The 22,160-nt window shown below is 42.9% G+C and overlaps 1 protein-coding gene across 3 annotated transcripts; it reads right to left on the bottom strand.

Moving 5' to 3' along the window:
* Nucleotides 1-6,349: 6,349 nt before the first annotated feature.
* On the bottom strand, nt 6,350-21,416 carry ap2b1 (adaptor related protein complex 2 subunit beta 1). 3 transcript variants are annotated; one of them, XM_069145808.1, is made up of 23 exons: nt 21,277-21,416; nt 19,449-20,519; nt 19,282-19,336; nt 19,015-19,120; nt 18,116-18,251; nt 17,279-17,524; nt 17,003-17,193; nt 16,679-16,900; nt 15,502-15,622; nt 15,157-15,252; nt 14,646-14,761; nt 14,384-14,549; nt 14,054-14,152; nt 13,637-13,896; nt 12,959-13,151; nt 11,622-11,663; nt 10,840-10,995; nt 10,593-10,738; nt 10,353-10,482; nt 9,944-10,028; nt 9,440-9,526; nt 8,640-8,794; nt 6,350-8,220 (listed from the first exon to the last, which is right to left on the bottom strand). In XM_069145808.1, exons 3-23 carry the CDS (start codon nt 19,316-19,318, stop codon nt 8,146-8,148), a joined length of 2,865 nt encoding a protein of 954 aa, XP_069001909.1. In that variant the 5' UTR covers nt 19,319-19,336; nt 19,449-20,519; nt 21,277-21,416; the 3' UTR covers nt 6,350-8,145. The 3 variants fall into 3 exon arrangements, with proteins under 3 accessions (XP_069001909.1, XP_069001908.1, XP_069001910.1); XM_069145807.1 differs by lacking the exon at nt 19,449-20,519; XM_069145809.1 differs by lacking the exons at nt 19,449-20,519; nt 21,277-21,416 and adding an exon at nt 21,024-21,128.
* Between the last annotated feature and the right edge of the window lie 744 nt (nt 21,417-22,160).

Genomic DNA, 22,160 nt, shown 5'->3' with positions numbered 1-22,160 from the left:
GAGGGAGGCCAGTCCTGACACTGAGACCTCTCAGAAACAGTCAAGAGTCTCTGACGTGGCTGAACCCTGTCCCAGATCTCAGGAGGCCAGCATCATAAGGAGAGCCAGGAGGAGACTCACCGACTGTGGAGAGGGACCCTCGGGGCTGAGGATGAAGAGGAAACTCTGTGACCTTCAGCAGAGTGATGAGGAGGCTGCATCCTCTTCAGATAATGGCCAAGGTAAGACCATCATGTGAAACCACAGGTTTACAATCAGTTCACACTTTACAGATTTAGATTTAATAGTTTTGTATTTATAATGCCAATCTTCCTGGGTATTGGTATATTAATCCAAACAGACTTCAGTTCTCCTAAATGATGTAAATATCTCACTTTCATCTGGTAGTATCTATTTATGCAGATAGTTTGGGATTTTTCTCTCCAGGTTTGGAGATTGTTGTGCTCACCATTGTGATGGTTTGTCTTTTTTGGTGCTCTCAGCATTGACACACACCAAAAAACTACATTTTATGAACTGTCATTGTTTCGGGGAGGAGATAGACATCTTAAAACCTGGACAGATCAAAATAAAACTATCTGCATAGATAGATATGACATAGAATCATGTTTATTTATGAGTCAACTTGTCAGTAGGAGAATGTTTTCACTTTGCTGCTTTCAAAGAAAGCTAACAGTTACATTTCCTGATATGATAGAGGTGTAAACATGAACAAGTTCAGCACAGAATGATTAAATGTTTGGTTATTTAAGTTGGACGACTTATTTTCCATTTTTGAGCCTTAGACAGTCAACAAGCTAACGTTTTTCTTGTTTTTTTCATATGTAGATGGCAGCAAAAATAATAAAAGACGCCAGAAAGAACCGGTTTGTTGTCACACGACAGCGGCGAAGAGGGAGGCCAGTCCTGACACTGAGACCTCTCAGAAACAGTCAAGAGTCTCTGACGTGGCTGAACCCTGTCCCAGATCTCAGGAGGCCAGCATCATAAGGAGAGCCAGGAGGAGACTCACCGACTGTGGAGAGGGACCCTCGGGGCTGAGGATGAAGAGGAAACTCTGTGACCTTCAGCAGAGTGATGAGGAGGCTGCATCCTCTTCAGATAATGGCCAAGGTAAGACCATCATGTGAAACCACAGGTTTATAATCAGTTCACACTTTACAGATTTAGATTTAATAATGCCAATCTTTCTGGGTATTGGTATATTAATCCGAACAGACTTCAGTTCTCCTAAATTATGAAAACAAACTAAAACAAACTTCTCACTTTCATCTAGTAGTATCTATTTATGCAGATAGTTTGGGATTTTTCTCTCCAGGTTTTGAGATTTTTGCGCTCACCATTGCGATGGTATTTGCCATGGTTTGTCTTTTTTGGTGCTCTCAGCATTGACACACCAAAAAACTAAATTTGATGATGTCATTGTTTTGGAGAACTCGTTAGTCAACTCGTTAGTAGGAGAATTCTTTCTGCTGCTTGCAAAGAAAGCTAGAAAGAACTTTTCCTGATATCATAGAGGTGTAAACATAAAAAAGTTCCTGTTTGGTTAGACGGTTTATTTCTTGATGTTAGCGCCTTTAACTGTTAACAAGCTAATGTTTTTCTTTTTTTTTTCGTAAGTTGAAGACGGCAACAACAACAAAAAAGTCGTCAAAGAACCCGTGCGCCGTCGGACAAGAGTTGCCAAGAGTAACACCAGCTCTGAGGGCCAGACATCCAAACAATCCACAGCAGCTAAGCGCAGAGGTAAGAACTTAGTGCTTAATGACGGGTTTTGGCTTTATTTAGGTGTAATAGACGCCGGGTTCAAATTAGAGCTCATTTAACGTAACGACAATGTCATCGCTGGCGTTCCGTGCTAAAACTCATCACACGTTTACGTTTGTTTTTCAGCTCAATTCGAGGCCAAATACGTTCAGCTGGAAAAGCTCGGCCAAGGAGGGTGTGGAGCTGTGTTTGCTGGCGTCCGTAGAGAAGACAATTTACCAGTAAGTATTACACACATATTCACGCATCAACACTCAAACAAGTACAGTGGTCGAGATGTGCTAACCCAAATCTTGTTTGTTTCTTGTAGGTAGCTATCAAACACATCCCTAAAGATAAAGTCCACTGCAAAGAAAAGGTAAGTGAGCAACACCAACTACTGCTGCTGTCATCAATTTACTAATTCCTGAATGGATTATTGATGGAACATAATTATCTGTCTGTTTGTCTCTTTATCTATCAGGACGAGAATGGGAAAAATATTTCCTCTGAAGTGGCGTGTATGTTGAAGATGGAAGAAGGAACACGTGGTTCAGTGGGGCAGACAGTGAATGTCTCCCTGCTGGACTGGTATGATCTGCACTGGGAGCTGATTGTGGTCATGGAGAGACCGATGCCGTCCCGGGACCTCAATGACTACGTCATGGTCAACGGAGGCTCCCTGGAGGAGGACGAGGCCAAAGTAAGTAGCCGTTGGATTCTTGGAAATGTGTTTGAGTTTTAAGCCTGTTAACATTTGTCAAAGGTTCCTCTTTTATTCAGTAGTTTTGGGGGCAAGTTCCTGAACCTAAAATTTAGCAATGCTGAGGAGGTGATATGAAATGGACAAATAAGGCTTGAAATGTACAATTAAGTTTTTATTTTTCTAGATTTGGGTCACAAATATATTTAATAATAACACTGCATTTCTCCAGATTGATGTCAGTTGTTGTCAACTTTGAATCACAGTCGTTAACGTAGAGTCATCACCATTAAAAATGTCTTATCGCCTCCCTTTTTCTTCTCAATTCCTTATCTCCTTTTGTCTCTTAGATTATCCTGAGACAGCTGGTTGATGCAGCAAAACAGCTTGAGGAGAAAAACATTTTCCATCGGGACATCAAGACACAAAACATCTTGATTGAAACCGGCTCGGCCGTTCCTCGTGTTCGCCTCATTGACTTTGGACTCAGCTGCTTTTTTAAGAAGAAGTCCTTGTATCGAGCCTTCTGTGGTACGATGTCTAGCTTCTACATCCAATTTCATTCATTCATCAATCCATTATTTTTTTAAACACCATTCCTCCTCCTCGCTATATTATTATTGTGTTTGTGGTTTCTAGGAACTCCTGCTCACATCCCACCAGAGTGGATTGAAAATGGTTCTCACAGAGCCGGCCCCACGACAGTGTGGCAGATGGGAGTTGTCCTGTATAACATACTGCACAGATTTACAGAGTTTGACACAGAGGAGTTTGTAAAAGGCCACATTAAGATCAGCGATATGCTATCTGAAGGTATGAAATTCAACTCTTGATGCACAAACCTGTCAGCAGACAGGAATCTGTTGGTTGTGGTTCACATTCTGTTGGATAACTGTCATCTTTCTCCTTCTTTCTCTGCAGAATGCATCAATTTCCTGCAGATGTGTTTGAACGAATCTCCCAAGGATCGTCCCACCCTGGAGGAGCTACAGTGTCACCCATGGCTTTATTGACCAGTGACCATTCATCCACTTTGGTATTTTTTGTGGTTTGGAGCAGCGCCGCTCACATCGTTAAAAAAACTCACGTCTTCAGAGGTTTGAGCGGCGAGGCAACAACCCCTTTAGTCCTTCTTGTCAGATTTATTACTTTAGTCCGTGAAAAACGTTCGTCCTGTAAAAACGTCCGTCCGGTGAAAACAACGTACGACCAACCGTCCCCAAAAAACAAAACACAACTCGTATCTTGGCTCCAACGGTCTTTATATTAAAAAAAAAAAATGTTTTTGCTACTTAACATTTGTGAAATAAAACCTCTGTCAGCGAACCCTTTGAAGACCGTTGGGCAAATTGTCATCGTCTACAAACTGTCAATACATTTTAAAATGAAATGTTCTGTGTAAAAATCCGGTCGGCACAGAGGTGCAGTGGTTAGCGCTGTTTCCTCACAGCAAGAAGGTTCTCGGTTCTAAACCCACCTGGGGCCTGTCTGTGTGGAGTTCTTGTGTTCTCCCTGTGTCCATGGGGGTTTTCTCCGGGAGCTCCGGTTTGCCCCCCCCCCACCCACACACCTTAACTCTGCAATTTATAGGATAAACACAAACCGTGAGAAGTGTTAAAAAAAATGTCACGTCTTCAGAGGTTTGAGCGGCGCTGCGACGACCGCTTTAGTCCGTGAAAAACATCCGTCCGGTGAACACCGATCATCCGGTGAAAACCAATTGTCCCGTAAAAACCGTCCGTAACGTGAAAACCGTTCATCCGGTGAAAAACGTCCATCCGGTGAAAAACGTCTGTTTGTTGAAAAACGTCCGTCCCGTGAAAAACGTCCGTCTGGTGAAAACAACGTACGACCAACCGTCCCCAAAAACAAAACAAAACTCGTATCGGTCTTCTTTAAAAAACATAATATTTGCTACTTGAAATTTGTGACATAAAACCTCCGTCAGCGAACCCTTTGAAGACCGTTGGGCAAATTGTCATCGTCTACAAACTGTCAATACATTTTAAAATGAAATGTTCTGTGTAAAAATCCGGTCGGCACAGAGGTGCAGTGGTTAGCGCTGTTTCCTCACAGCAAGAAGGTTCTCGGTTCTAAACCCACCTGGGGCCTTTCTGAAACCGTAACAAGTGTTAAAACAAACTCTTTTTGGCAGGATCTCTGCGTTTCCTTGTGTTTTTTTCTTGTTTTGTTTCTGCCCTCCCTGCTTGTGTTTCTTTCCGTGTTGGCAGGTTTCGTGGTGTTTCTCGTCAGACGACAGCTGCTGAACCATCAACTCCGGCTCCCGGCACATCTGAACTTCATCCCACCAATCACCTCCAGCAGTATATCTACCCTCCGGGCTTCCAGTCCACCCGCGGTACCGCCGATCGGACCTCTTCTCTGGAACTCTTCCTGCTCCGTTACCGTCAGATCTCCCGACCAGGTCTCTCCTGTCTGGACGCCTCCATGCGGTTCCCCTCGCTCACGTTTTCTGCTCTTTCTTTCTTTTGCAGATGTCCGTGGAGCTGCATGTCTCTGGTCTTCGATTCCTCGCCCCACCGACAGTTCAGGTCTTGGATCTCTATGCTGTCCTTTTCTCTCTCTGCTCTCCCCTCCCCCCAACCGGTCGAGGCAGATGGCTGCCCACCTCTGAGCCTGGTTCTGTCTGTTTCTTCCTGTTAAAAGGGAGTTTTTCCTTCCCTCTGTAGGAGGTTATTCTCCCTTTTAAAGGGGAGTTTTTTTCCTCCTGGCTTGTGAGAATTGTTGGGTTCCTCTGAATAATGTTGTACAGTTCTGTTGTAAAAACTTAAAGGTGTTAGATGCCTTGAAATAACCTGTGTTGTGATTTGATGCAATATAAATACAATTTTTATTGAATTATGATAGAATGGAGCTTCTTTCTTCTGACTGACTGACTTGCTTCTATGGTAACAAATACTTTTTCAGTAACACTTTTAAGGCTGAAGAGAGAAATACCAATATTTGAATTAACATTTTGCAACCTGTGAAACACATTTCTTCAGCTTTGTGCATTTATGTTCTTCAGACTGTAAGTGTGAAGAACAGAATCATTATTTATATAGAATTTTGACTTGTTAATAGTCTCCTTTATGACCTTTTGAATATCTGGTGGCCATTCAATGGTTGCTTAAATATTTCTGAATAATAGACAATATCGATAAAGTCAAGAGTTCACCAAAACCTACGGTGGCCCTAAAAGTCAAACACAATAACATTTCAGAAAACGCAAAAATATCAAGACGGAAAACCTGTTGATTGAGAACGGCTCGGGCGTTCCTCGTGTTCGCCTCATCGAGTTTGGACTCAGCTGCTTTTTCAAGAAGACATCCTTCTATCGAGTCTTCTGTGGTACGATGTCTAGCTTCTAAATCAAATTTCATTCATTTAGCAATCCATACTTTTTTTAAACAGTATTCCTCCTCCTCATTGATACTACGTCCCGCCCACCGATAGCTGTAACCTGACTGCACCACAGGCCTGTCAATCAAACAGACACGCCCCCAAAAACAGGTCTTCTTGAATCTTCTTTTCTAATGAATGAGGGATTATTTTCAGATGGACCTCCAGAAAACTAATAAGAAGGAGTGACTTTAGCTAACAACACCGAGATAACTGATGGACACATTTTATTCACTTTGGATTTGATGAGAGAAGTTGAATGGGAGTCTATGGAGCCGGAGGCTTTTTGGAGCCGACCTCTAGTGGCACTCGCTGGTATTGCAGCTGAAGACACTTCAGCATCGGAACCGTTTTTCAGACCTGAAACTACGGACGATTTAGTGATTTAGCGTTAGTTGAGCTAAATCAGCGTAGTTGATCTGTTAAAAGGGAGTTTTTTTCTTGCCAATGCTGGAGGTTTTTCTTTAGTCGGCCTTCTGAACACGCAATGAGACATGACTAGTTTGACAATTTATTGACTTAAGATGTGGTACTGTGACAATAACAAATCATTTACAACAGGATTACGGCAATGACATGAGAATTATACCATTTCATAAGATGCTGTGACATATCTGGCCATTCCTTCTGTACTGCTGGCAACAGGTTCGAGTATACTTGTATTAGTGGGAGTGCTGGAGATGATGCAGCAAAAAAAACAACAACATGAGATCAACAGCAGAGGCGGAGTTTTAAACTTTAAACTGGTGCAAATCCACAGCGGAGGTGAGAAAGGATAAAACCGACAGCGAGCTCATGCAGGCACATAAACGTATTTTTTGCGTTATCAAGTATGAAAATAGTGTCACCAACACAAGAGGCAATGCTTCGTCTTCATTTCCAGGGTAATTGCAAAACATTTTGATTTTTATTAGCTACACAAACTACACCATCACTAGACTACACTACACCTCTGGGCCTCAGGGCGATGCACTCTATCTACAGTACACATCAGAGGGTTATAATGACACGAGTATTAAAACATAAACTTGGCATTTAATTTGCGTGACACTTGGTCCTGTGAGTTGTTTTTTGGGGCTGATTTGCCACGAGTGTAAAAAGAAAACAACAACACTGGAATTCAAAAGAAATAGTGAAAACACATTTAAAGCACAGTACAGAAAGTGAAGCCACTGCAGCAGTGAGGCGGGTTAAAAAGAAACACGCAGAGGTAGAAGCACAATAAATAGGAATGACAGTATTGCTGCATGACGCCCTGTGCAACTATGTGGTTGCAGTAAACTGTAGTTATAAAAAAAAGAAAGAAAAAGGAATTACACGTGAAGAAAGTTGACAAATATTAATAAAATGGAGTGGCACTGGTGTGTTAACACGTAATCAACAGCTGCTGTGGTTTTGTGTGTCTTGGTTGTAAAAAGTCATCGTTGGAAATAACGCCGAGAATTTGAACCCACAAATGTGCTGTTTGTCTCATGCCGATTCAGAAGCTTCTTGACTGCCTTCTAGTACTAAACTGGATGCATTTTCCTGAAAGAGACTTCATAATTATGGAAAATTTACAACAGAACATGTCCGCTGAAGCTGCTTTACACAGTTCATCTGTTGGAATTTGACCATTAAAAATGGAACGAGATGGCAGCTGAAAACAGCAATGAAACACCAGGATTTAGCAGTTAAATGAGTATTTCTAGTGCTCTTACTTGTCATTTCTTTTCTGAATTTTCTTTTTCAAACTTTTTCAAAGTTTACTTTGAAGTTTTTTAATTTTCGACAAAGAAAAATGAATTAAATTATCTTTTTTGTGTCTAAATTCTGCGTAAATTGCGAGTGAAAGAATCTGTGTTGGGGTCACGACAGGAAGAGCTTCTGGTTTCGACACTTCACACATTAATGGTAAAGAAAAATCAACACTGGTATTATTGTGAAGGTGCAATTGAAGCAAAGCTGCTATACAAAATAAATCAAACAGAACAAAAAAAAACAAAAAAACAATGGCTTCATGGAGAGTTGGGAGATTTTTTCAGGTCACATCTTCACAACATTAAGACACGGAGTTAAGGATGGAATGGTGGACACGTTTTCACGAGAAGGTAAAAGTCTAATTCAATAATGCATTCAACTGCCAAAATAAAGGAAACATCAACAGCACGTTTAAACTTTTTACCCTGCTGATCCCACATAGGAGAAAAACACTCCAGATTATCCATCAGTGACTGTTTGGATTCTCTTGTTTTAGCAGTTCGCTGCAGATACAGAGAAGGATGAAACACTGCGGTGAGCTGCCGACGAGCAGGTCAGTTCTTCAGCACCGAGTCGTACATCTGGTAGACGTACTGGGACACTTCGGGGGCCCGACACTTCAGTGACAGCTGTGGGAGCAGAAAAATCTTCTTTAAACTTTTTCTATTAGTCGTAACTGTATTTAATTTCATAGCACTTAACACTTTCCATTCATCCCAAGCTGTATTTATTTTTTCATTCATATAGTTTGTGTATGTATTTTATTTTATTATAAACGTATTTGTCATTTTTTCTTATTGTGTGCACCTTTGTTTTTCCCTAACTGTGCATCTACGCTGCTGTGACGACTACATTTCCCCACTGTGGGATTAATGAAGTCTAAAGTAAGTAGATGACAGTCAGTACTTATTTTAAGACCTTCAAATTCTTATTTCTTCTATTTTCTATCTGCTTTTACCGCTTTCCAAACATCAAAAATCAAATGTTTTGGCCACCATGACGCTCAACGGACGCCCCGAGCGGTTAAAGACCATGTTGAGTACCGTACCGTGTAGTTGGGGTTGCCGGGCTGAATGCGGAGCTCGGCCAGGATCCAGATACCGTTGGTCAGCTTGAGGGACTGGTACAGCATGTCCTGGCCCTCCACGTTCCTTTTGGCGATGGTGTAGATGTTGTTGTTCTGCAGCTTCCCTGAAACAGTGTCTGCAAGAGCAGAGTCAAGGTTACATGCAGGTTATGAGTCCACCTCGCTACCTGCTGCTGCCAGCTAACGACGGAGCAAAGAGAAACCACATGAAACACACACACGAGAGGCTAGGTACTACAAAAGCAGGTACTAACACTAACTGTATGTAGCTAATGGGAAGCACGACTGGTTAAAGGGATTTCAGACTTCAGTAAAGCTGGCCAGGTATTCTAACACGATCACTGGACCACGGCGGGATGGTCGTCATCCTGCTGCCACAACAACAGAGGAATAATTACAGGCAGCATCTAAAAGGACAGAAGTTGGAGATGTTGTTCTGTTACAGGTAAAAAAAAAAAAGAAAAAAAGGAAGCATCCACAGATATGCATGTAGGTGGAGAAAGAAAAACACAGAAAGAAGCGTGAGGTCTTTGGATGAGCTGCGTCTCTATAACATGATTTCAACATCAGGCCTGGCGGCCTCCGAGGGATCAAAAGGAACAACTGGCTGACTGGAGCGCTGCAGGATGGAAATTTGTGGTATAAAAATGTCATAAATTATCTGCACGGAGAGGAACTTTCAAGTCACTGATGGCATTCAATAAAAAGTAAACGGTTGCAGAGAATGTACAAATAAAATAATGATCATCAGACCGTCCTACCTGCATTTAGGTGGCACTCCTTTATCTGGTACTGCAGCTCATTCTCATTAGGGATGTCTTTCCAGGTAGCCAGGAACACCTGCCGCTCTGAGGGAGGACAATATCAACATCAGCGATGAAGACACTTTTGGATATGTATGAAAGTGAGTAATAACATGTCATGTAGCCTTGAAGTGCATATTTAAGATTAAAGTTGTTCATTTGTTTGATCTCTGTACCCCAACGTTTTGTGCTTCTCTTTGAGTACTAAGTGTAAATTATGTTTTTCCTTGACATTTTTGGGGGCTCGCCTGGGATCACTAATGTGGTAAGCTCATTAAATTTAAAGTTGCTTGTTGTATTCAAATACGTATGTCAATTACATGCACCCATAGTTGGAGCTGAAACCTGATTTGAACTGGCTTTACCATTATATTTTCAGAAATCTAACAGTGGGGCTTTCTGTCTCAAACTCCGACGTATATTTAAATGAGATTTATGATTAAATAAGCATTTTATTCCTACCCATTTTTCCATCTTCTACAAAGAATATGTTGAGAGGGATGAGAACGCTGAAGTAGAACACGTCGATGTTGTTTTTCACAGCCACCTGTAAACAAGTAAACAAAAAGTGGGTTTAACATGAGATATTGTGACAATCAATGTTCCAACATTTGTATTACTAAGTGTCATATTTCTGCATTTGATGTCAGGAAAATTATTTCTGTGGGATTATGAGATTAGTAAAAAAGTTGGATTTGATACTGTACTATTTGTAGTGTAACTTCACTTGCTAGTTTACAGTAGCCGTGATAACTCGTGTCTCTATTAAAAAAAAAAAAAATCAGCCACAGACGCTTAACGGTTGGTTAACGTAACAACGATGTCGGTCCGGGCCTTTTAAAATGTGCTGCAGTGTAGCTACAACACGTACCTGCAGATTATTGAGAGGGTCCATCTTCATGACCGGCCCGATAGTGTTGATAGGCAAAGAGACCTCGATGCTCTGACTGGGCATCAGTGGAGTGTGAACAGGCAGAGGACTGGTGGGGATCATCCCAAAGCTACACATAAGGAGAACAAACAAACAAACAAATAAACAAAAACAATGATGGCATCCAGCTGCAAACCTCTGAGGTACACTTGATGACTTCTCCGAGTCCCCCGCACGGACCTGTTCTTGTTGAACTGGACGGCGAAGTCGGTCATGTGCTGCAGGGCCTTGTTGGTGAAGGTCATGTCCATGTACATGTGGCCCTGGCGGCGTGAGAAGGTTCCAGAGATCTCCAGTCCTTTAGCTTTCACTGCAGGAAGCCACACCTGGAAAGAAAAAAAGTACCAGAAAATCAGTTGCGCACGTAAGTAATCTCGTGTTTCCACAAAAGCAGCTTCAGCATCGACCTGGTTTAGGAAGAACTCACTGCTTTTGTAGCTACGTGGCCTCCGTTGGTGTTGGCCATGCCGGTGGAAAGCTCAAACAAGTCGTTGAGGCCGCTGCTGACGTTAGCCGGAGGTGCAGGAGTGGGTGACGGAGCGAAAGTGCTGGGGACAGATGACGGGATGAAGTTCTGTCCCACCTAAAGAAATCACAACAAATACGCACGCAAAACACACGGAACCAGTTTCAGTAAGGATCTCTGACGATGTGAGAAATATGCTACAAACCTACAAAAAAAAAAAAATCAAAAAAATTTAATAAAATCAGTCTCAGTTCATGCCAAAGAAAGAAACAATAAATACAACTTTTTTTTTGTGATTATGAAGAAAGTATGAGTGTGATTAGCCAAAGCCCGAGAAAACGATCAAATGTGAGGTTAATTTAACGGACCGTGACGGTTGTTTTGAGAGTTTTAGCCCATAAATGAAATCACTGCTATTCATTTAAAAAGATGGTGCACGGCAGACGGTTGGGACAAATGTTTTGTCCTGAAGCATCAGATCGATTTATAATATAATATATGAAAGTATCCTCTATCATGGTACATGTCAGTAAAACATCTATTTATGGATAAAATCAGCTGATGGGCTAAAACATACAAAACATCCGTGTGGTCTGCTGAATGTGTAGAATCCAGGTTTTAAACACTTGATGGAAACTGGAAGACATTTTTATTGTTTTTTGGAGAGTGTGTTTGGTGGGTTAAATTCAGGAAGCATGCGGCATGCAGACAGGCAGACGGCCAAACAGAAGGGCTTGACTTACTGCTGGACTTCCCCCAACACCTCCGCCCAGGTCTCCCCCCAGCTACAGGAGAGAGGAGAGGCCCCCACAGACAGCATCCAAACATCACAGACAGACCAAACAGAGACAGAGACAGAGACTTTCTTAGCAACCGCGACCCATCAAGACGAGCCCTCAATCTCTGGGAAAATATCAAGTCTGCATGTTAGACATTAAAACTGAAATCAGCCAGAGGATTGTGAGGAAATCCAAATATTCCAGCAGCTTGGAGAGGAAGTGAAGGAACAATTAACAGAGTTCATGTTCATTAACATGGTTTTAAAACAACAGCAATCATCCGTTTAAATTACTTATATAGTTAGATGAACACATGCACCTTCCTTGAAAGAAATGACATTGAAAATAATGAGAAATTTTCTGTATCAGAAAAAGGAGAACACATGCTAGCCAACACTTCAGCTTTACGGTATTCCACTTTCGTCAGGAAAGAAATATGCTTTATAACTCTTTAAACAGACAGACAACACAGAGCTGTAACTATCAGTCGATTCATCAATTTTTAATGGTCAGAAACTTATTCTGCAACTACATCAATATTTGATTAATTGTTTTGAGTCTTTTTTTAAGAAGAAAATGCCCAAATTCTGATTCTAGCTTCTTAAATGTGAATATTTTCTGGTTTCTTTTGTCCCCTTGTCCTTATTTTGATAATAAACTGGATATTATTTTGGTTGATAGATAGAAGCTAGACAAACATTTTAGGCTGTAGATTTGACTTCAGGAAACACTGGTGTGTTTTAAATGTATGTAAAGTGCTTTGTAACTTGTTTTTGAAAAGCTCAATAGAAATAAAGCTATTGTATATATTATTCTTATTTTTGGACATTTTAAGGACCAGATATGAAGGTAGGTTTTGTGGCTTCATTATCAAAGCAAAATTCTGAATTCTGTGACAACAACAACAAAAAAAATACTGTAAAAATTATTTTGCAAGCAAATACATTTTATTCTCAGTTCACATATTTTCTGTTACAAACTTGATTTTTGACTGCAGTGCGAGAAATTTGCTCTTGAAATGTTTTTTGTTTTTTTTTCTTTCATAAGTAAGACAAAAATACCTTCATACCAGACAGCTAATTAATGAATCGAGGAAATAATTGACAAACTAATTGATAAGAAAAATGAGTGCAGCTCTATTAATGACCGTGAAACAGCCTCACATAAGAGCACTGACCGAATGCGACACTTTATGGGTGTTTAAGTATCAGCTGATGTAATATAAAGATTTAAATCCAATGAAAAGACTAAAACCTGCAGAGCGTTGAAGAAGTGTGTGTCGTGTGTGTGTTGGAGCTCACCAAACTGTCCAGGCCTCCTCCCAGCAGGTCCACAGCGCCCATCTGCATGGAGGAGACCTGGGGCACGTTGACCGGAGGGCCCAGGTCCAGGTTCAGCAGGTCTCCCAGCAGGTCGCCCTGGCTGGGGATCACGTGTGGCTGGTCCATGGCGGCGGCCGGTCCTCCGCTCACGGGGCTCTCGCCTGTATCGATACTGGTAGTGGACATTTAAACATTATTATCAGAAAATCTAGACTCACAATCAAACTTCATGAATTTAAAATATATCACACGTTATTGACTTAACAAGAGAGTTATTAAATGATGTAGAGGAGCAGCAAAATGCAGGAATATCATATAAAAACTGGTTTCATATTAAAGATCTGAAAGGAAAGAACTGTAAAAGGAGTCCATTTTAAGGCCAGCAGCACCATCCTGCTGGGTTTGATGTTGTTCTGGTGCTGCACGGCTGTGACTCAACGACAAACAGGAATCAAAAGTTAACTGTCACTTCTAACTTTCTGTTACTAAATGTCTATTCGCAGCAGACGTGCTGATTTCACAAGACTCGACATGCACAGTTCAGAGGACATTTACGGTCAAAGTGAAACCTCCCATCCGCAACTTCCTGTCCTTTTTTTAAACCAGACTGTTTCCTGTCCGGTGTGTGTCTGTCGTGATGTCACCAGAGTGTCTGACCTGCTGTGCTGCACAGGAAGGTGTTTCCGGTGGATCCCGTGGCTTCCCTCCACGAAGGCGCTGGGCGGTTTGTGGTAGACGGAAGCCAACGAGCCGATGTGGCAGATGAGCTCGTCCAGCAGGGTGGGCTCGATCAGGTCCGTCTCCTCCGAGATCAGCGGCTTCTCCGACAGCACCACCTCTTTGGCTGTCACCGGGTCGGTGGACAGCAGGCGCCAGTAGATGTAGCCCCTGTCGCGCAGGTCGGGGTTGTCGGAGTCCTGCGGGGGGCGAGCAGAGGAGGTCAGCAAGGAATCTGATGCTTACAGCTTCAATAATTACACATTTGGAAATAATAGTTTTGGGAAAAAAATACTGTGATGTTACATGTATTTCACAGTAAGGCTGCGCTCCTTCAGAATAAAAGTCGGCGCTCACCTGAGTTGCCAGACTGAGGACCTGCTGCACCAGCTCCTGAGTCTCCGACGGCTTCTTCAGGAACAGCTTGACGATGGCCGTCAGCAGAGTGAGCTGCACCTGTAAACCAAAAACATGCACACTCAAGTGTCGGAGAGCGTTTCCTCACGGTGGAGTCTCGGTGGAGTCTCCTGGAAAACGTGTTGGTATCATTGCTGTCTGGTCCGACTCATAGACTGAATAAAAAACTGATTTCCTGAAGAAACCAAGTCACCGTCTTTTCCCAGCTGATCCGGTTCATCACCACTAACAACCTGCAGTGTGTATTTCTTCTTCTTCTTGTGAACCCACCTGCGTGCTCTCATCATGGAAGCCCTCCAGGAAACTCTCCAGCAGCTCGTCGGCGTTGTCGATCCTCTCGGCGTACTCGCCAACGATCCAGATCATGGCGGCCCGGGCGTCCGGCTCGTCCAGAGAGTCCAGATTCTCACACAGCGTGGCGATGATGCTCTCGTACCTGAAGGACAACAGTCAGTTCAATTAAACTACACAGGTCATATTAAATGCAGTGAGACCGTCCTGGCTGGACTCATGGTGTCACAGAGGAACCTACTTGTTGGGGTACTTGCGGAAGATGTCCCTGATGACCACGATGGCCTCCTGAACCACGTAGTTGACCTTAGTCTGGATCAGATCCAGCAGAGTGCTGACACAGCGTTCAGCCGATTGCTGGAGGGAAACACAACCGAAGCACCAAACTGATCATTTTCAGTTTGTTTACAATGTAAAGCTCGACCTGACAAATATTAGATGCATCTCGAGTGAGTCCTTGTGATCAGATCTCACTTCCCCGCTCTGCATACAAACGAACACGTACGTCGTACGAGCAGAGGAAGCGGCGGGTATTCAAACACGCTGAGACACTTCTGCTCACTCAATCATTTTAATTCTCCGTCTGTTAAGACGTATATAAATTCCTAAATGTCTGAACACTCGAGTTTGTAATTCACAATCTGAACAGTCAGACTCGACCCAGAAACTCAATCTGCTGCCCACTGCCTGAAAACATTTATTTTCTGCTCACAGGTTGTTTGGAGTTAATTCGACTCTTCGGCGTTTCTTACCTCCACTTTGATGGCGCAGCGTCCGATGGCTCGTACGGCCTTCCGCACGAAGTCCACGTCCACCTCGGTGGCGTATTCCTTCAACTCAGCCAAAACCTGCAGCAGTGAAATATTTTAGCTGCATTTTCAAACAACATAATTTAAACAATAAAAGGTTCATCTGTGAATCTAGTGGGCAGAATCCATTATGGTGTATAAATAAAAGGCACATTGCGGAAATGTTTTGAGCCCCGAAGTTCAGTCAATATATTTCCCTAAAACACCTCCTGTGCACACGTACCTAGAGAGCATACAGATAAGTGTTTAAACCCCTCCGTCTCCCTGTAGCTGTTTAACACTCGGTACCTGGGCGATGTTGGCCTGAGAGGCCAAGCGGATCATGATGTCCAGCTTCTCCAGCTTCACGTAGATGGGGTCGTTATACTTGACGAAGAACACTTTGATCTCCTGCTTCAGGATCTCCGGCCTGAAACCATCGACACGTCACACATTAGACTGAGGACCAATCTGATGAGCGTTTTAAATAGACTTTACTGGCCTGAATTGACAGAGCTTTTCTTCATTTGTCAAAATTACATCTTCTGAATGGAATGACTGATAGTTCTTCTGAGTGTTGTATTAGGTAGAGTCGCCCGGAGCTTTTTGTTATTTTTGCGGTCAAAAATGTTTGATTTTCTGACAGCTTTTCACGAAAATTGTTATTTAAATTATTATTTTTTTAATGTGTCCAAATTTGTAATTTGCAGAACTTTGTGATTTTTGTTCTTCCACGTAAAATAACACAAATTTTAAAACAGTTAAGATTTTTTGTAATATAGAAAAAAAAAAATTCATGTGCTGTTCAAATAAGAGCTTTAGATGTTTTTTTTTAAATCACATTCATTCAACAGTGAAACAAAGTTCAGTCTCTTCCAGCTGGAAGTGGAGAAAACTCATTTAACATTTTCTTCATTCCATCATGAGACCACATTTCCCACAAACCCCGTCACTTCCTGTTGTTGTGGTTAGCCAGCAGCAGTTTGCTTTGATGGTGAGAGGAGAAGGGGGCGGAGCCTTGCTGGTTGGAAATGAACACTAAGTTTTGGTCATAAAGTCAGTTTTATTTTGAACGGAAACTTAATGCCTTAAATCTTTCAGCAGAACTTCTGATGAGGATTTTTTTTTTTGTGGACAAAATGCAGGAATTCTGCTGAATTACAAGCCGATTCCTTGAATTTGCGTGACTTCCTGGAGAGACCGATTATAGGTTGTTTGTAGCTCTCAGGTTGGCAGCTGGAAAAGATCAACCTGTGTGTCTGCTGAAGCCAAATTATTCCCAATGAATATCACATTAGAGCTCAAAACACCAGCCTGCAACGTGCTGACAGTCAGAGAAGTCTTTCCCAAACCCAGAACTTCCCTCAACTAAATATTTCATAGATCATTTAAACTGTTATTCAGCTGTGAGAGCTTTTAAAAAGGAGATTATTTTTTTTTTTTTTTTTTGCCAGTAGCCGTATGAACTCGCTTTCTGATCACGCACCTCTTCTGGACGATGAGGTTGATGTTCCTCAGAGCCACGTACTGGACCTCCGGCTCGCCGGAGAGCAAGGTGACCAGCGGCGGGGACAGCTTCTTCAGCAGCGTGTTGTAGTAGTCCGAGTCTTTGGGCAGCAGCTCCAGGAACTTCATCAGCACCTTAACGGCGGAGAGCACCACCGCCGAGTTGGCGTGAGACAGCCGGGGGGTGACGCGCTCACAGATGCTGGGAGGCAGGAAAAAAAAAAAAAAAAAAAAAAGGGGGGCGAGAGTCAGAACAGGAAGCAGAAAGGTGGAGCAGCTGTTAGCGGGTTTTATCTGGAGCTACCTCTGAGCCTCGCGCTCGTCCTTGGGGTTGTAGTTGGAGAGGCAGTCCAGGATGAAGATCTGGCCCCACTCCGTGCACTCGTTGAGGGCCGTCAGCAGCTTGTTGATGTTCTGGGGGTTGAGGTCCAGCAGGTTGCTGTTGGGGTGCGACTCGCTGATCTCTGACAGGGCGGCGACGGCGTTGGCCACGACCTGGAAGACAAGACGGTCGTTAGAGGCGAACCCATCGCCGATCTATAGAGTAACGGTCGCGATTGAGTGAAGCCGGGGTCTGCACCATGGGGTTGGAGTCGGCGATCAGGTCTCTCAAGGAGTCCAGGAAGCCCTGGTCCTCCACCATCTGGGCGTTGATGTCGTGAAGCTTGGCGACGCAAACCGCCGCCGTCTTCCTCACGTACGGGTCCTCGTCCTTCAGGCACTTCCTCAGCGGCTCGCACAGGTACTCCGTGATCTTGTCCACGCGGATGCAGCCCATGGTGCGGACGGCCAGGGCCCGGATCAGAGGGTTGGGGTCCTCGCAGTCCTGGAGGACGGACAGATTCAGGCTCATTTCACCACCTTCACTTTTAAGGCTCATATCTCAGTCATTATAGCGGCGAACCATTCATGCTGTATGTCATTTTTTTCAGGACAGTCGTGACTATTCAGCTCTTTAATCATTTAATGTGATAATACTAAGAGATGTTTTATATTACCCTTTATATCAAGGAAAAAAATAATTCCGTTTTATGAAACTGTTATGTCTTTACATGTATCTCACAAATAAATATTGTCAGCAGAGATATCTTTATATAGTTGCGTAAAGGAGATTGTCTAGAATCTAGAAATATCTGCACCATGTTTGTGGGACGCTGTATGACTCAGCAGTTTGAAAAGAAATATGTTTCGTGCCCAACAGAGAAATAAATGTCCCGATTAATGACTCCGTCCGATGTTGGAGAAAATGCAGAAGTCAGCTGTGATTTCAAAATAAAAGCTCTTAGTCGTCCAGAGAAACGAGAGGTATCGTCAGAAAGGGTAAGTTCTGCCGTTTATTTAGATATAAAGAACGATGGGGAGCGATCGGGATTTGGGGAATTATTCAATCAAGAGTAGCGGAGTGTCGTTTCCTTGCCTTGACGAAGCTGTTCACGGCCATGATGGCCATGTCCGGCTGGCTCTTGGCGTAGTTCATCAGGTAGAGGTAGACCAGCTTCTTCAGCTCCAGGTTGTCGGTCTGCATGCAGTTCACCACGTCTGGGAACAAAGAGCTGACAGCAGAGCAGCAGGACTCAGTTTCTCTTTCATCTGACATACCGAGCCAAGAGAAGTGTTGTTCAGACGGTCTGGAAAACCTTCAAAAGGCAAAACTTTCAGCCGCACGGTTTTCGTGCCGTAATCCGGCAACACCGAAGCAAAATGATTATAAAACCAGAGAGGAGAACTTTTCCTCGACCGAATGGTTCTAGTTGTTCCCCAACAAACTGGATTACAGCTGTTTGGGTGTCGTTTATTTGTCATCTGCTCTTGTTTTGCCAATTTTTTTTAGGGAATATTGTACATAGATATGTTCATAATAATGGTCAGAAATGATCAACTTTATATCTTTAGTTGAAAAACTTTTCTTGGCCGAGGACCCTCAAACTCCCAAACTTGACTTTACTTCCTTGCGGTTCCACCACAGCGGCTCATTTCCTTTCACCCAATCACAACTGGCAGCTCAGCAGGCAACCCTGAAAGTTCCCTGGACTTTTATTCAATATCACTTCCTGAGCAGGTGGAGAACGGCGGATGCAAAAGCAGCTCCAGTCACCATGACAACACAACGGCTACTGCAGGAGCTGCAGTGGGAAAGACACTGAAGGTAAAGGAGAGAATAAAACCTGATTTTTTTGGTTGATCGGGACTTTAATACTCCCACTGTCTCCTTATAAAAGATACGTGGCATTGAACAACTGAGAAATTTGACTCCTTTTTGATTCCTTGAACACACCACAGTCTGTGGATAAAACCGATAAACGTCTCCTCGTGTACCTGACGTCCTTGCCGACGGTCATGGCGGCGATGACCTTCTTCACGGCCTCTTTCCTCTTCTCCTTCTTCTCATTGTTCAGCTCTGCCTTCAGTTCGAAGATCTCCCCTGGAACAGATGAAGCACAGCGAGCACGGCTTCGGTTCACTAGTGTGACAGCAAGGCGACTTTTCCAACTTTAAAACCACCATAGTGAAAGTTTAAAGTGAGTCGAACAGCTTCTTTTTTCTCGCCGAGGATTAAATTCAACATCCACCTGCTTTACTCACCTTTTTTGTTCGTCGTGAAATATTTGGAGTCCGTCATGATTGCGGTCCTTCAAGCCTGAACAAAAAGAGACACGCAGAATAATCCAATCAGTGATGTTGGTTTTTACCGTCACTGATCTGCCAGGTGACATTTCAAGGAATCTGTTTTTTTCAATTTTGTTATTAACCTTTTAAGTTAAGTGCAAAAAGTGGACAACGACACTGCTGCTCTGGACTGTATATTCAAATGTAAATACTGTTGGTGTCCACTGTTGTCAACATGGCAGATAAACACAAGCTTAAAATCATCACGCACAGAGCTGAATGAAGAGATGAACCGAGCTTCACTCTGACAGTGTGATGATGGACTTTTCTATAACAAACAAACAAACTGACAGCATCTGCAGCAACTTTTATTCTGGTAAAAAAACAAAAACATAAACCCTTCCTGGTGCCTGGCCGTGTTATATCTACATACTCATAGATGTGGATGCCCCAGCTGCCTTCAAAATAAAAGTATCAATAATTAGTCAAATTGATTAAAGTAATAATATTCATAATGTAGTCGACAAATTAATCTGTATTATTATATTATAATAACCATCAGTGTGACATTATCGTGGCAGGACTGAATGTCAGAGCAACTCTACACACACACACGTCCTCCTGCTGATATCCACCACTCTTATTTATACGTTACTACGTTGTTGTTAAGGCTATTTACATGTTTATATGAATGTCAGTCACACTGTTTGCACAATACTCTACATTTTTATTCAACTATTTCTATTCTTATTCATATATTTTCCATATTTCTTTAAAGTATGTTGATTTTATATTTATTTTGACTTGTTTTAAATTAATGTTGAAGGTGAAAGGAGGACCGGCGGAGGAGGAATCTCTTTGTTCATCATAGTATTATAATTGTTCCTCAGCTGCAGGATTTCACAATAAAACCTCCCCAGAAGATGCAGGATGTTAAAGATCACAGGTGATCTGGTGGTGATCAGGTGATCTGGTGATCAGGTGGTGATCTGGTGATCAGGTGATCAGATGATCTGGTGGTGATCTGGTGGTGATCAGGTGATCTGGTGATCAGGTGATCAGATGATCTGGTGATCTGGTGGTGATCTGGTGATGATCAGGTGATCTGGTGATGATCAGGTGATCTGGTGGTGATCAGGTGATCAGGTGGTGATCTGGTGGTGATCTGGTGATGATCAGGTGATCAGGTGGTGATCTGGTGGTGATCAGGTGATCTGGTGATGATCAGGTGATCAGGTGTCCACGCAGGAAAAATCAACATTAGGTTGTTTTTATTTCTGTCAGTTTGAATACACAACAAATCAAACACAAAAGTAAACACTCCAATGTCCGGGAGGGTGACGTAATGTTTGTAGGATGCCGTGAAGACGCGTTCAGGGGTCAAACTGCCTCTCACGGATTTATTATGTTTGAATGTTATTACGAGCTTTCAGCCGTCAGCTAACGTTACAGTTTAAACGCTTGAAAGGCTTCAGCGTTTATTACAGCTGCTGTTTGATATTTGAATCCGAACCACCGTTTGTTAAGTTCAAGTTTAAAGTGGTCGTGATGTGTGAAATAAAGCGTGTGACCTCTCCAACATCCAGTTAGCTTCATTCAACCGGAGCCTCAGCTCTGCGCTAACGTTAGCTACATGCTAACTGCTACCTCCGGCGACACCGGAGCTGAAACACGCCGCTAACGACGAGCCCCGAGCGGCCGCAGGGTTCTGCTCTCACCGGCGGCCTGCTCCCACTCGGTACCGACGTGTTCTCATTTCAGCTTCATGACAAATCGGAGCCAGAAAAGTGCCGAGCGGCCCAGTTTCTGCTGACCGGAGCTTTACGGTGACGAAGCCGGGGGAGGGGTGGAGGGGCGGTGGGGATGGGGGGGGGGGGGGGGGGGGGGGGGAGAGCTACCGGGAAACCGAGCGACACCGAACCGACACAAACAACGTTACAGGAAATCTGAAGTGGCAAATAATTGACGTACCGGGAGGAGTGTGTGACAGCGGGTCAATGTTCCTCAGGGTGCGGGACGCAGGTCGGTCCTTCGCCCGGTCGGTCGGTCCTTCGCCCGGTCGGTCGGTCGGTCGGTCCTCCGCCCGGTCGGTGGAGGAAGATGGAGAATCAGGGACTGGGCGGTGCGTTCACGGTCACCGGAAACTGGAATACTTCCCGCTTGAGGCGATATTCTACGGAAGTATTGTGCACACCGGGATGTGTTGACAGACAAATTCATCACTTTATAAAACAGTCTTGTTAGATTTTATATAGTTTGGATGTACGAGTAGTAAAGAAGGCATTATGTATACGTATAATGTATTTATTTACATTATTTAGATAATATTTCAAACTATATCTATTATTATATTACTATATTTATGTATTACATAGATGTACACTGCATATTAAATATACAATATTATAGATTATACATTTTCTTTAGTCTTTAATATATGTATATCAGTCTCTTTATATATAACATATTTTATATATTCATACAGTAGATCTTCTTTATCACTAATGTGCAATATACTATATAGTTCATGTCACTTCTGTGGAATAATATTCGTTTATACTGTAAAAACATCCTGTGTATGTACAGTAGGTACAAGTACAAGGTGTACTTAGTGGATAATTACAGCTGCTAATGTCAACTTTATTCTCAAAATTCTTACTTCAACAGAATTCGGACTTTTTTTCTCGAAAGCAAATTTAAAAAAAATCCTCCTCTTATTTGTTTCTTGAATGTGGCCGCGATAGTTCGTGGTAAGGGCGTGATTAGTTATGGCACCCTAGTTTCCCACAGTTTTGAATGCAACACGACAGAAGAGTCTTGGTTGGGACCTCGGATGTTCTGACTGACAGGAAACT

This window comes from Embiotoca jacksoni, unplaced genomic scaffold, assembly GCF_022577435.1.
Source record: "Embiotoca jacksoni isolate LCO1_2020_lvr unplaced genomic scaffold, fEmbJac1.0.p SCAF_13, whole genome shotgun sequence".
Classification (NCBI taxonomy): domain Eukaryota; kingdom Metazoa; phylum Chordata; class Actinopteri; family Embiotocidae; genus Embiotoca; species Embiotoca jacksoni.
This window is presented reverse-complemented; position numbering and strand designations above follow the sequence as displayed.